Source organism: Theropithecus gelada, chromosome 8 (assembly GCF_003255815.1).
Source record: "Theropithecus gelada isolate Dixy chromosome 8, Tgel_1.0, whole genome shotgun sequence".
NCBI lineage: Eukaryota > Metazoa > Chordata > Mammalia > Primates > Cercopithecidae > Theropithecus > Theropithecus gelada.
Window position 1 is genome coordinate 106,821,076 of NC_037676.1, and position 14,332 is coordinate 106,835,407.

At 41.2% G+C, this 14,332-nt stretch overlaps 1 protein-coding gene across 2 annotated transcripts in view; it reads right to left on the reverse strand.

Annotated features, from left to right (window-relative positions):
• LRP12 (LDL receptor related protein 12) overlaps positions 1-13,812 on the reverse strand; it is a 93,422-nt gene extending 79,610 nt beyond the window's left edge. For both annotated transcript variants that reach the window (XM_025395199.1, XM_025395198.1), the window contains exon 1: positions 13,325-13,812. In XM_025395199.1, coding sequence (XP_025250984.1) covers positions 13,325-13,772 — 448 coding nt within the window. In that variant the 5' untranslated portion in view covers positions 13,773-13,812. The remainder of the gene's footprint in view (positions 1-13,324) is intronic.
• Between the last annotated feature and the right edge of the window lie 520 nt (positions 13,813-14,332).

Consider the following 14,332-nt stretch of genomic DNA (forward strand, 5'->3'; position numbering starts at 1 on the left):
GACAGAAACAGAGATGAGAATATGAATAGTAACAAAGATCACTGGGCTACAGGAGTACATTGAAACCCAATCCAAAGAAGCTAAAAATCACAAGAAAACAATATAGGAGCTGACAGACACAACAGCCACTACAGAAAAGAATGTAACCGACCTGATAGAGCTGAAAAACACACTTTAAGAATTTCATAATGCAATCACAAGTATTAACAGCAGAAGAGACCAAGCAGACGAAAGAATCTCAGAGCTTGAAGACTGGCGTTCTGAAACAAGATAGTCAGACAAGAATAGAGAAAAAAGAATGAATAGGAACAAACAAAACCTCTGAGAAATAAGGGATTATGTAAAGAGATCAAATCTACAACTCATTGGTATCTCTGAAAAGATGGGGGAAATGGAACCAACTTGGAAAACATACTTCAGGATATCATCCATGAGAACTTCCCCAACCTAGCTAGAGAAGCCAACATTCGAATTCAGAAAATGCAGAGAACTCAAGTAAGATATTTCACAAGAAGATCATCCCCAAGACGCATAATCAACAGATTCTCCAAGGTCAACATGAAAGAAAAAACGTTAAAGGTAGCTAGAGAGAAAGAGTAGGTCATCTACAAAGGGAAGTCCATCAGACTAACAGCACACCTCTCAGCAGGAACTCTACAAGCCAGAAGAGACCGCGGGCCAATATTCAAAATTCTTAAAGAAATTCCAACCCAGAATTTCATGTCTTGCCAAAGTGTCATAAGCAAAGGAAAAATAAGATGCTTTTCAGACACGCAAATGCTGAAGGAATTCGTTACCACCAGACCTGCTATACAAGAGCTCCTGAATGAAGCACTGAACATGGGAAGGACGGACCATTACCAGCCACTACAAAAACGCATTGAAGTGTACAGACCAATGACACTATAAAGCAACTGCATAAACAAGTCTGCAAAATAACCAGGAAACATTATGATGACAGGATCAAATCCACACATATCAACACTAAGCTTGAATGCAAATGGGATAAATGCCCCAAGTAAAAGACACAGAATGGCAAGCTGGATAAAGAACAAAGACCCATTGGTATGGTATCTTCAAGAGACTCATCTCGCATCCAATGACACACATAGGTTTAAAATAAAGAGAGAAAAATGTACCAAGCAAATGGAAAAGAGAAAAAAGCAATCCTAGTTTCAGACAAAACGGACTTTAAAACACAGATAAAAAAAGACAAAGAAGGGCATTACATAATGGTAATGGGTTCGATTCAACAAGATCTATTTTAAATATATATGCACTCAACACAGGAACACCCAGATTCATAAAGCAAGTTCTTAGAGATCTTCAAAGAGACTTAGACTCCCACATAATAATAGTGGGAGACTTTAACACCTCACTGACAGTATTAGATCATCGAAACAGAAAATTAACAAAGATATTCAGGACCTGAATTCAGCACTAGATCAAATGGACCTGACAGATACCTATAGAATTCTCTGCCCTAAAACAACAGAATATACATTCTTCTCATTGCCAGATGGCACGTACTCTAAAACTTGATTACATAATCCGAAGCAAAACATTCCTCAGCAATACAAAAGAAATGAAATCCTAAAAAACGATCCCTTGAACCACAGTGCAATCAAATTAGGAATCAAGACTAAGAGACTCACTACAAACCATACAATGACATGAAAATTGAATAATCTGCTCCTGAATGACTTTTGGATAAATAATAAAATTCAGGCAGAAATCAAGAAGTTCTTGGAAACAGGACGGCACGGTGGCACGTGCCTGTAATCCCAGCACTTTGGGAGGCCGAGGCAGGCAGATCACGAAGTCAGGAGATCGAGACCATTGTAGCCAACATGGTGAAACCCCGTCTCTACTGAAAATACAAAAAAATTAGCCAGGCGTGGTGGCGGGTGTCTGTAGACCCAGCTACTCGGGAGGCTGAGGCAGGGGAATGGCTCAAACCCGGGAGGCAGAGCCTGCAGTGAGCAGAGATCATGCCACTGTGCTCCAGCCTGGGCAACAGCGAGACTCCGTCTCAAAAAAAAAAAAAAAAAAAAAAAAAAAGTTGTTCTTAGAAACCAATGGAACAACAATACAACATACCAGAATCTCTGGGACACAGCTAAGGCAGTATTAAAAGGGAAATTTATAGCATTAAATGCCCACATCAAAAAGTTAGAAAGATCACAAATTAACAACTTAACATCACAACTAAAAGAACTAGAGAACCAAGAACAAACAAACCCCAAAGCTAGTAAAGACAAGAAATAACCAAAATGAGAGATGAACTGAAGGAGACTGAGATGCAAAAAACAATTCAAAAGATCAACAAATCCAGGAGCTGTATCTTTGAAAAAATTAATAAAATAGACCACTAACTAGACTAATAAAGAAGAGAGAAAATTCCAATGAGCACAATCAGAAACAACAAAGGGGATACTACCACAGACCCCACAGAAATACAATCAATCATTAGAGAATGTTGCAAACACCTGTATGCACATAAACTAGACAAATCTAGAAGAAATGGATAAATTATTGGACACATATACCCTCCTAAGACTAAACCAGGAAAAAAAGTGCTGAATCCCTAAACAGGCTAATAACAAACTCTGAAATTAAGTCAGTAATAAATAGCCTACCAACCAAAAGCCCAGATGGATTCACAGCTGAACTCTACCAGATGTACAAAGAAGGGCTGGTACGGTTCCTGCTGTAACTATTCAAAAAAATTGCTCCTCATTCTATGAGGCCAGCATCATCCTGACACCAAAACCTGATGGAGGTTTTAGTATTTAAACAAACAAACAAACAAAAACACAAAAACAAAAAACTTATTGACAACAAAAGAAAACATCAGGCAAATATTCTTGATGAACACCAATGCAAAAATTCTCAAAAAATACTGGCAAACCGAATCCAGTAGCACATGAAAAAGCTTATCCACCGTGATCAAGTAGGCTTTATCCCTGGGATGCAGGGTTGATTCAACATGTGCAAATCAATAAATGTGATTCATCACATAAAGAGAGCTAAAGATAAAAACCACGATTATCTTGACAGATGCAGAAGGGGCTTTTGATAAAAGTCAACACCTGTTCATATTAAAAACTCTCAGTAAACTAGGTATTAAGAAACATACCTCAAAATAGTAAGCGCCATCTATGACAAACAAACCCACAACCAACATCATAATGAATGGACAAAAGCTGGAAGCATTACCCTTGAAAACTCACACAAGACAAGGATGCCACCCTCTCTCATCACTGCTGTTCAACATAGTATTGGAAGTCCCGGTTAGGGTAATCAAGCAAAATAAATAAATAAAGGGCATCCAAATAGGAAGAGAGGATGTCAAATTATTCCTGTTTGCAAATGACATGATCCTATATCTAGAAAACCCCATAGTCTCAGCCCAAAAGCTTCTTCTTTTTTTTTTTTGAGACGGAGTCTCGCTCTGTCGCCCAGGCTGGAGTGCAGTGGCCGGATCTCAGCTCACTGCAAGCTCCGCCTCCCGGGTTCACGCCATTCTCCGGCCTCAGCCTCCCGAGTAGCTGGGACTACAGGTGCCCGCCACCTCACCCGGCTATTTTTTGTATTTCTTAGTAGAGACGGGGTTTCACCGTGTTAGCCAGGATGGTCTCGATCTCCTGACCTCGTGATCCGCCCATCTCGGCCTCCCAAAGTGCTGGGATTACAGGCTTGAGCCACCGCGCCCGGCCCCAAAAGCTTCTTAAGCTGAAAACTGCTTCAGCAAAGTCACAGGATATAAAATCAATGTGCAAATATCACTAAATTCCTATACACCAACAACAATCAAGCTGAAGCCAAATTAGGAATGCAATTTCATTCACAACTGCAACAAAAAGAATAAAATGCCCAGAAACACAGCTAACCAGGGAGGTAAAAGATCTCTAGAAGGAGAACTACAAAACTATGCTTAAAGAAATCAGAGATGACACAAACAAATGGAAAAACATTCTATGTTCATGGGTAGGAAGAATCAATATTGTTAAAACGGCCATACTGCCCAAAGCAATTTATAGATTCAATGCTATTCCTATTAAACTACCATTGACATTCTTCACAGAACTAGAAGAAACTATTTTAAAATTCATATAAGACCAAAAAAGAGCCCAAATAGCCAAGATAATCCTAAGCAAACAGAACAAAGCTGGAGACATCATGCTACCCAACTTCAAACTACACTACAGGTCTACAGTAACCAAAACTGCATGGTACTAGTACAGAAACAGACACACAGACCAATGGAACACAATAGAGAACCCAGAAATAAGGCGGCACACCTACAACTATCTGATCTTCAACAAACTTGACAAAAATGAGCCATGGGAAAAGGATTCCTTATTCAATAAATAGTACTGGGGTAACCAGCTAGTCACATGCAGAGGACTGAAACTGGACCCCTTCCTTACACCATATACAAAAATTAACTCATGATGGATTGAAGACTTACTAAATGTAAAACCCAAAACTATAAAAACCCTGGAAGACAAGCTAGGCAATACCATTTTAGACACAGAAATAGGCAAAGATCTCAGGACAAAGATGCCAAAAGCAATTGCAACAAATGCAAAAATTGACAAATGGAATCCAATTAAACTGAAGAGCCTCTGTCCAGCAAAGGAAACGGTCAACAGAGTGAATAGGCTACCTACAGAATGGGAGAATATTTTCGCATAGTTTGCAAAATATCCAGCAACTATAAAGAACTAATCTAGGCTGGGCGAGGTGGCTCACGCCTGTAATCTCAGCACTTTGGGAGGCCGAGGCGGGCAGATCACGAGGTCAGGAGATCGAGACCATCATGGCTAACATGGTGAAACCCTGTCTCTACTAAACATACAAAAAAAAAAAAAAATTAGCCGGGTGTTGTGGTGGGTGCCTGTAGTCCTAGCTACTTGGGAGGCTGAGGCAGGAGAAAGGCATGAACCCAGGAGGTGGAGCTTGCAGTGAGCCGAGATTGTACCACTGCACTCCAGCCTGGGTGACAGAGCAAGACTCCGTCTCAAAAAAACAAAACAAAACAAAACAAACAAACAAAAAAAACAAACTAATCTAACATTCAGCATCTATAAAGAACTTAAAACAAATTTACAAGGAAAAAAACATTAAAAATTGGGTAAAGGACATGAACACTTTTCAAAAAAAAAGACATACATACAGCCAACAATCATATGAAAAATAGCTCAACATCACCAATCATCAGAGAAATGCAAATCAAAACCACAATGAGATACCATCTCACACCACTCAGAATGGCTAATTATTAAAAATTCCAAAAATAACAGATGCTTGCGAGGTTGTGGTGAAAAAGCAATGCTTGTATGCTGTTGGCAGAAGTCTAAATTAGTTCAACCATTGTGGAAGACAATGTGGCGACTCCTCAAAGACCTAGAAACAAACACCATTGACCCAGCAATCCCATTACTGGAAATATACCCAAAGGAATATAAATTGTTGTATTATAAAGACACATGCATGTGTTATGTTCATTGTAGCACTGATTCATAATAGCAAAGACATGGAATTAACTTAAATGCCCATCAATCACAGACTAGATAAAGAAAATGTGGCACATATATCCCATAGAATACTATGCAGCCATAAAAAAGAACAAGATAATGTCCTTTACAGGAACATAGATGGAGCTGGAGGCCATTATCCTTAGCAAACAAATGCAGGAACAGAAAACCAAATACTGCATGTTGTCACTTATAAGTGGGAGCTAAATGATAAGAAAGAACACATGGACACATAGAAGGAGGGGAACAACACATACTGGGCCCTATCAGAAGGTAGAGGGTAGGATGAAGGAGAGGATCAGAAAAAATAACTACTGTGTACTAGGTGTGAAATGCTGTACAGATATCACTAGATATGATGTAACATATCACTAGGTGATGAAATAATCTGTACAACAAATTGTTTAGTAATTGAGTACAACAAACCCCCACGTAATAATTGTGTACAACAAACCCCCATGACACAAGTTTACTTATATAACAAACCTGCACATGTATTCCTGAACTTAAAAGTGAAAAAAAAGAAACTACCCAGATCATGAAAGCTCTAGTGAGTTAAATTTATATTTTAAGAACAGGGAACTGCTGTTGGGTTTTAAGCAAGAAAGTTATATTACCAGATCTGTACTTTAGATAAGTTGCTCTGGCTACTGCTAGGTGTGATATGATTCAATCAGGACAAGACTAGAGCCAAGACTAGTTGGGGGCTGTTACAATAATGTAGACAAAAAAAATAATGGGCCTCTACACAAAGAGCACAGCAGTAGAGAGACATGAACCTTAGGCAAAACTACTATTTTCAAAGCTTCAGTTTCTTCTAATAATACCTACCTCACACAGTAATTTTGAGAACTAGTCACGGCATTTTTTGTATAGGTGTTCTGTATTCTCTTGGTAAAACTTTTACAGGCAATAATAATTTCAAGAAACAATTCTACTTCAATATATATCAGATACAAAGATTATTCTTATGTTTTCTCCAATATATGTATAAAGATGCCTTAACTATTAATGAAATTAAGTCACATTATGAAAGGTTTACTCCTTGTATTTGAAAAGGTAAATTCCAACTACTAAACATCCTATTGTGCTCCACTTAATCCTAATATTAAAAGATTAGCACCATTTTTAATTTCTCTAAAAAGTGAAATGTAAGTGAACTAAACGTAGGTATCAAGTTAGTCTCGTTCAATGACAACACATGAGCATAAAACAATTTCACACCTTCACCAAACTGATACCAGCAAGTAAATGAGTTATTAACTATTTAAGAGGAAAATTAGAAAACTGTTCTGTCACTTTTATTTACTTTGAAGTTTTGGTACCTACTAAAGTTATATCTTCTGTAAAGCTACATGATCAAAAAAAAAAAAGAGATAAAAGCTCAATTTTTCCAAATCTGCTCTGAAATTCACCCATCTTTTAATACATTCTTGACTCTACCAAAGACAATCTGATTTCTAAGGCAATCTTTATTGATAGCTTAGCAGAAAGCATTTAACTTAAGCAAAAAGGTATTGGAAATCCATCTTTTGCCCCACCCTTTGCTTCTTGCCTGCAATACACTTAAAACACTGTAAAAAGTTATGTTCTATACTTATTTCACTGACAAAATGACTGCCCTCAGAACTGAATTCTCCACAGTAACCTTCTTAAGGTTCCTCCCCTTGTAATTTAAGTCCATCTCTTCCTGTCATCTGTTGTACAACTATTCGCAATGTATCTTCATGCATAGTGTTCATAGCTTTCTCTATTCCAGATTAAGTAACAGAAATCTAACTTGCTAAGGGTCCAAACTGTTCTACTGAATTGAGGGAACAAAAATCACCCTCACATTCTCATTCCTCCCTTCACTGATGATCTCATGTCATATTACTTTGAGAAAATAAGAACAATCAGATGTAATGTCCACTTTCCCACCCCAAAACCTACAGACCTAAACACACTTGCATCAATATTTTCTTCTTTCCTTCTTACGGCAAGAGGGGAAAAATCCCCTTTTCTCTATCAAAAGGGCAATCTACACGCCTTTATCTCCACTACTACTACCTTGGTCCATGCTCCTGTTATCTCTCACTTGGATTACAGTCAAATTCTAACTGATCATCCCATCTCTACTGTTTCCCACTTCACAACAATACTCCACATAGTAGCAAAAGTGACTGTTTCAAAACATAAATCACGTGATGTCACTTAAATCCTTTGAATAGTTAAACTTAAAATAAAACCTAAACTCTTTACCATGGATTCTAAAGCCCAGAGTTTCTAAGTGTTACTCTAATCTCACCCTGTCGCTCTCCCTTATAACCATTATGCTCCAGTTACAGTGATTTTATTAATTTATCTGCAACTTATCAGCTCTTTCCTGATCCCGGGCCTTTCGTGCATCGTTCTCATATGCAAAGCTCTCTTACCCAACCATAACACAGTTAGCTATAGCTATCCTTTAGGTCTCATAAATGTCCCTTCATCAAAAAGTCTTCCCCTAATTACTCTATGCCTGTTACTCACTATCTCTGCCCCGTGTTTGTTTCTGTGAGAGCACTTATTACAACTTATTCATTAGACTATAAGTTCCATGAGGGCAGAAACTATGTGCATCAGGTTTTATCTAACACAGTGCTAGACATAAGCAAGGGCTCAATAAATATTTGCTAAATGAACTGAGTGAAGCAACAGCCAGGGTTAGGCTACAATCCTGACTCTACTACTTCATAGTGGTTTGACTTCAGTTAAGTCACAATATCTCTGTGTTTCAATGTTCTCTTTCATAAAATAAAAAAAAGAATATGTATCTGATAGGATTGCCAAATAAGACCTACTAAAGATTAATTGGCAATAAATAAAGACTAATCACGAATCTTTCAATATAAGTATTAAGTACTTGTAAGTAAATAAATGCTATCGAACTTAATTTAATAAATGTTAGTTTCCTTCCTTCCCTTCTATAACTTAGACAGTGAGAATCCCCCAAGCTGATACAGTATTGAAGTAATATATTTATACATACTTAAAAAGAAGAGACTCTGATGACATGTATTTGAATAGATACATTGGTAATTTGTATTTGCAGGATCTAATCCTGAATTTTAGAAAATGGGAATTAAATAATGTGCAACTATCACTTAACTCTCTCCAAAAGGGGGGAGTGATAAGGAGAAAAGAAGAAACACAGAAAAGAAAGGTAAATTAGAAATTAGAGATCATTAACTTCCAATTCCTATATTTAGAACAACCTTCCTCTTCTTATAAAGACATGCAGCAAGAACAGGATTAATACCTAAAATAAAAATATTCTATATTTACTTAAATCTATATAATTCTCACGTATATTTCACATATATTTCTACTGAACTTTCACCCCTTAAATTGTGGTATCACTGGTAAAGTGTAGAGAAAAAAAAAAAAAAAAAGACAACATCTCATATCAGACACACAAAAAGGTCCTCTTGCTCCTTTAATAATTTAATAAGCTTTAAATTTTCTAACTACAAAAGTAAATCTTAACGTTTTCTTTAACTGCTGCTCACTTTTCAGGCTAAAATCCCTTTTATGTTCTTCAAAAGAAATTTTACTTTTAGGAACCTTATAAATCATTTACTATACATCATTCAAATCTCCTCCATACTGTATCTGGAATACAGCTAACAGTGCTTGTTTAATACTTTCTGCCTGATAACCACCTAGAATTTTGTGGAATGTGCTGCCTACCTTCATATTCTCCCAAGGATATGGATATAATTTAGATTCTGAACTCAAGGAAGGGTTTATGTTAAGCAATTAATTCAATTTTATTCAACATAGTTTATGTAATCAAACTTGACTTTGTAAGAAGTAATTGGTATCTGGTTTAGATTTTTCTCTCATGTTTCAGTTACTTCTATAACCTTTCTAAAATTGGAATTTCTTGTCTACCCTTAAACTAGTTATTAAGTGCTACTGAACATTCCATAAAATTCATGGGAAAAGATTCATCCATTACATATATGCAAGAGTAAAAGGATTATTTTAGGCTACCACAACATCTAGAATACTACTGAGAACAGTAAAGACTCTTTACTGTAATAAGCTGAAAACCAGTTTAAAAATGAATTTTATCACAAGTCAATCAGTATATGCTAGGAACAGTTCTACAGCTATCAAATGCTCTGGCAGCAAGTAACCAAAAAATAACCATCTGCAACTCTTCAAGGTTACTGTAAAATGATATACAAACAACAAACACTCTAAATCACTTTTTTTTTTTTTTTGAGACAGAGTTTCACTCGTCACCCAGGCTGGAGTACAATCATGCAACCTCCGCCTCCCGGGTTCAAGAGGTTCTCCTGCCTCAGCCTCCCGAGTAGCTGGGATTACAGGCGTGCGCCAGCACACCTGGCTAATTTTTATATTTTTAATAGAGACGTTTTCGCCATGTTAGCCAGGCTGGTCTCAAACTCCTGACTTCAGGAGACCTACCTGCCTCCGCCTCCCAAAGTGCTGGGATTACAGGCCTGAGCCACCACGCCTGGCCTCTAAACTACATTTTAAGGCTTCATTTTGGGTAGTGTTTTTCAAGCTAAGGAACTGCAATTTATTAGTGGATCCAAAATTAATTTAATGAGTCCAGACCAGCAAATGAAGAAGGGAAGGGTGAGAAAGAGGAGGAATAAACAGAAAACATCTGAGTGCACAGGTAGTAAGAGTATGGTTTCATTAACTTTTTTCTCTATGTACACAGTACCCTAAGCAATGTGTATTTTAAGGGTAGGTTTGAGTAAAAGTTAGGAAACACTAATCTGGGAGACAAACAGAAGTGGAAAGGATAAAGCAATGGAACTGTCAGAATTACCAACTTGTGGTTTAGGAGGTGAGCAAGACTAACAGCTTCTACTGACTAGGAGACAGAGGTTTTGGAAACTCCCATAGATTTGTAAAAGCCAGACATCCCTATGTGAAAAATGACAAAGCACTTTTTCCTCTTACAGTAAGCCTAGGACAATGCGTTGCAAAGCTTGTGGTTGTCACTACTGACATTTTTATCCCTTCAAACTTCCAAAGGTGGCAGAGGTCAACCTTTACTCTCTCCTCCTAACTCTTAGGCACATTGAATGCAGTTAAGATACAGTAGCCCCTGAAAGATAATTACAGGTCCTTGAACAACTACTTCTGGAAAACTTTATATTCTAGATTACAATTTAGAGTTTCAGGTAAGACTGGCATTCAGACAAGTTAATTTGGAAGTGTAACAGTCACATATCAGAGCCCATAAAAATCGTCATCTGGAGAGTAGTACCAAAATAAACAAAAAAAAAAGTTTTTATGTATGTGAAATGTTTCAAAAATCTGAAGCACACCTTAGAGTCATTTCATTTTCAAGAGTCACTCTGTGAAGAATTAATATTGGAATTCCCCAAATATTGGCCAATCAACCTGCTTTTCTTTGCTAACAGCGATTCTGAATATTGTTTCATTAATAGAGCTGTTTTTGAAGCTATTTAAAACACACACACACTTTTTACTGTATAGGGGACAGTTTCACAAATTACAGCTAGTATCTGTTCTAAGAGGTTCAAGACGATAGCTATTTCTCAGGATGCATCCACTACCCATTACAACTACTATATATTCAACTACTATATAACAATTCCCGCTATTGTTACAGAACCACATCCCCCCCATACTATTGTTATAGCCCTTTTTCACTATTATAAACCCATACATGGTTAGAGACAGAAGAGGACAAAAAACATGCAGCTATAAAGAGGATTTCTCAGTTCCAGGGTGAAGGGTTCCCTTTAATCTCTGCTGATACAGTTTAATGTTCTGCCTGGGTCACTACCTCCTTTTTTTTTTTTTACACTTTGAAACTTGCTGTGGCTTGAGACAACCACCTTTGGCATAATCACCTGCTGGTTTTATAATCTGGGCCCACACTGTTGGAAAAAGGAGTTTCAGTCTTTGCTTACTAACAATTCCTCACTGAACACAAATTCCAAAAAGATAAAGCTTTGATAAGCACCCACCAGAAAGTCACTTTGTGTACAAGTACTAAAGAATGCACCAAAACAAATTAAGGGGTTCACAGCCTCTTATCCCTCGAGGCAAAAGACTTGTAGTTCAAACACTGATGACACAGGTTTTAATGAAAGAAGAGCCCATTTATTTATCTATTCTGATCAGACATCACAGAAATTCAATTCTTATTATAGCAAAGGACAAAGCTGGACAATCCTAATCACCCCAAATTAAAGATACCTCTCAATTTCTTCTCTCTCCTGGGCCATTACACCAAACCTAGAGCAGAACTATATCCACCTTCAGGCCAGAAGAAACAACATAACAGCTTATTGATCTCTGGTGTAGACCCAAACCCACAAGTCATCAGGCAAGCAGGGATCACAGCCACTTGAAGCAGCTAACTATCAAAAGCCGTGCACTGGGTTTTTGGTCCCACACAAGCACACCTTTGGCAATTACCTCTACATAAAAAATGGACCAAACCACTCTCCTCACCAAAACAAACAAAAATACTATTAATCAGGTACGGGAGGAACACACCACACCCTGAATTGTACCAAAAAGACTACTATTTCTTGGCTGTAGGTAAATGCCCAATTACGTTCATTAATTCTTCATTTAGTGTCACTTGCCAGGTTTCAAAAGCCACCATCACATTCAATTCCGTAGATAAATGCGTTCAAAAGATAATACTTGCTGACAAATTGGCTGTTGACTAAACCTCACCACCACCACCATTATACTAGTCAAATCAGTGTTTGTGGCAAATGACTTAGACTTTTTATAAGTAAAATTTACCAAAGTAATGATAACTTCTAATTCTTTTTCTGAGGAAATCAAAGCAACACTCCAAAAAGGAAAGGTTAAAACTGAGCTCTCTGAAATACCTATTCAATGTGTTATGAACTAAGAACGGTGAAGTCAGAAGTGGAACTCAATTATCTTAAGAGATAAATGTTCTTTGCAATTAATTCCATTCAGCTCTTGCTCAGACCCCAACGCAATACAAAGCTGTCCTCACACAGTCTTCAGCCTTCTCTTAACCGATCCATCGACTGGAATAAAGTAACAGTGACCACAGCGGCGGACGATGATGGATGAAATTACAATTGAACTGGGGGCCAGGACACCCTAAGAGCGAGAGACTGAGGTGGGGCTGGAAACTATTTTCTGGCCTTCTCCCGCGTGCTGCTCCCGGGAAACCAACAGGATCCTGCACGCCCGGATTCGGCAGAGCCCTTGCCCGCGAGGTGGAGGGGTGGGGAGAAGTCAGCAGGGAGCCTTCTCAGGGACTCGGGTAGGGAAAGGGCTGGTGCGGTGAGAATCTCACCGGTGAGAGAACTTCCTAACCCCGGGTGGGGGCGGGGGGGGGGGGCGGACCGTCCCGGCAGCGGCGGGGGCGACCTCCTCTGCTTTCTCACAGTCATACATCTTTGTGTGTGGATTGTGCCGGGCTATGGGTCCTCGAGCAGCTGGCCGCGGGGGCCCTCCAGCGCAGGTCGGGAAGTCCTCCCGCCACCCGCTCGCTCCGCCGGGGCCCTCCCGGCCGGGACCCCCAGCCCCTCTCCACCACCCGAGAGTCTGAAGGTGGGCGAGTGGAGGAAAGCATCTCCGTGTGGGGATACCCGTTCCGCCACATCCACCCCCTCGCCGGTCTTTGTCCCGCCGGCAGCCCGGCTCTCCGCCGGAGTCTCCAGGGGAACCCCAGTCCTGGAGGCCTCGAGGGCCCGGGTCGCCTCAGCTTTGTTCGGTCAGCGGGGCGCGGGGACACGGACACTTACCGTACACCCCAGCGAGGAAAAGCAAGAGCAACGCAGACCTCCACCGCGGAGACTCTTTTGTGCTCCAGCGACGGGCCATAACCACGGCAGATGGAGAGAGAGAGGAGGAGATGGAGGAGGAGGGAGGAGGAGCTGGGGGTAGACGCCGCCGCCGCCGCCGCCGCCGCCGCCGCCGAGCCCCCGGCTGCTCCCTGCGCTCTCCGCGGCGGCGGGAGGGGGAGGGGAGGGGCCGCCGCCGCCCGCGCGCGCTCCCTCCTCCCTCCTCCCTCCGGCTCGCCTGCTCCCACCCCGGACGGTGCGAGAGCCCCACGCAGGGCGAACCTCCTGGGGGCAAGGGCAAGGAGCTTGCGCGCCGGCGCGAGGCGAGGGGGTGGCGGACGCGGGACTCTGGCCTCCCGCCGCTCGGGCTAGCCGGCGCCGCCACTCGCCAGACGGAGCGCGCGCCCATCCGTGCGATCGGCAATCCCTTGGCCCGCCTGCCTCGGTTCCCGCCCCGCGCTCCGCTGGACTTTCCAAGTCTGGGGCCGATTTCCCCGCGACTGGAGCCCAAGGAGCAAGGCAGCGCCAATCGATGAGAGAGCGTGCGAACGCCGACCGCTGGATGCCCAGGGGCTGGAGCGCGGGGTGGATGGAGGAGCTCGGTCGCTGTCCGAGGCCTGGGCTCTGGCCCAGCGGGTGGGGTGGGTACAAGTTGGGAGGCTGAAGGTGCTTCCATGTTGGCGGAGGCGTGGATGGTCTGAAGCTGAGAACTTATGAGTTCCTTCCTCTATCCCGTACCCCTACGTCTGCACTTGCGGTCGGCGCCGAGCTTGGAGTGCCGGCGGGCGCAAATTAGTGCGGCCAACCCGGCAGCTGGTCGGTCAGAGGGCAGTGTGGACTCCCACGCTCCAGGTGCCCGGAAGGAGTCGAGCAAGGCTTGTGCAGAGCCCCTCCAGTCTGGCGTGGAAGCCCCAAGAGGTTTAACATCTCACGCTGGGTCGGGGGCAGCTGGGCCAGGATGCTCAGCGG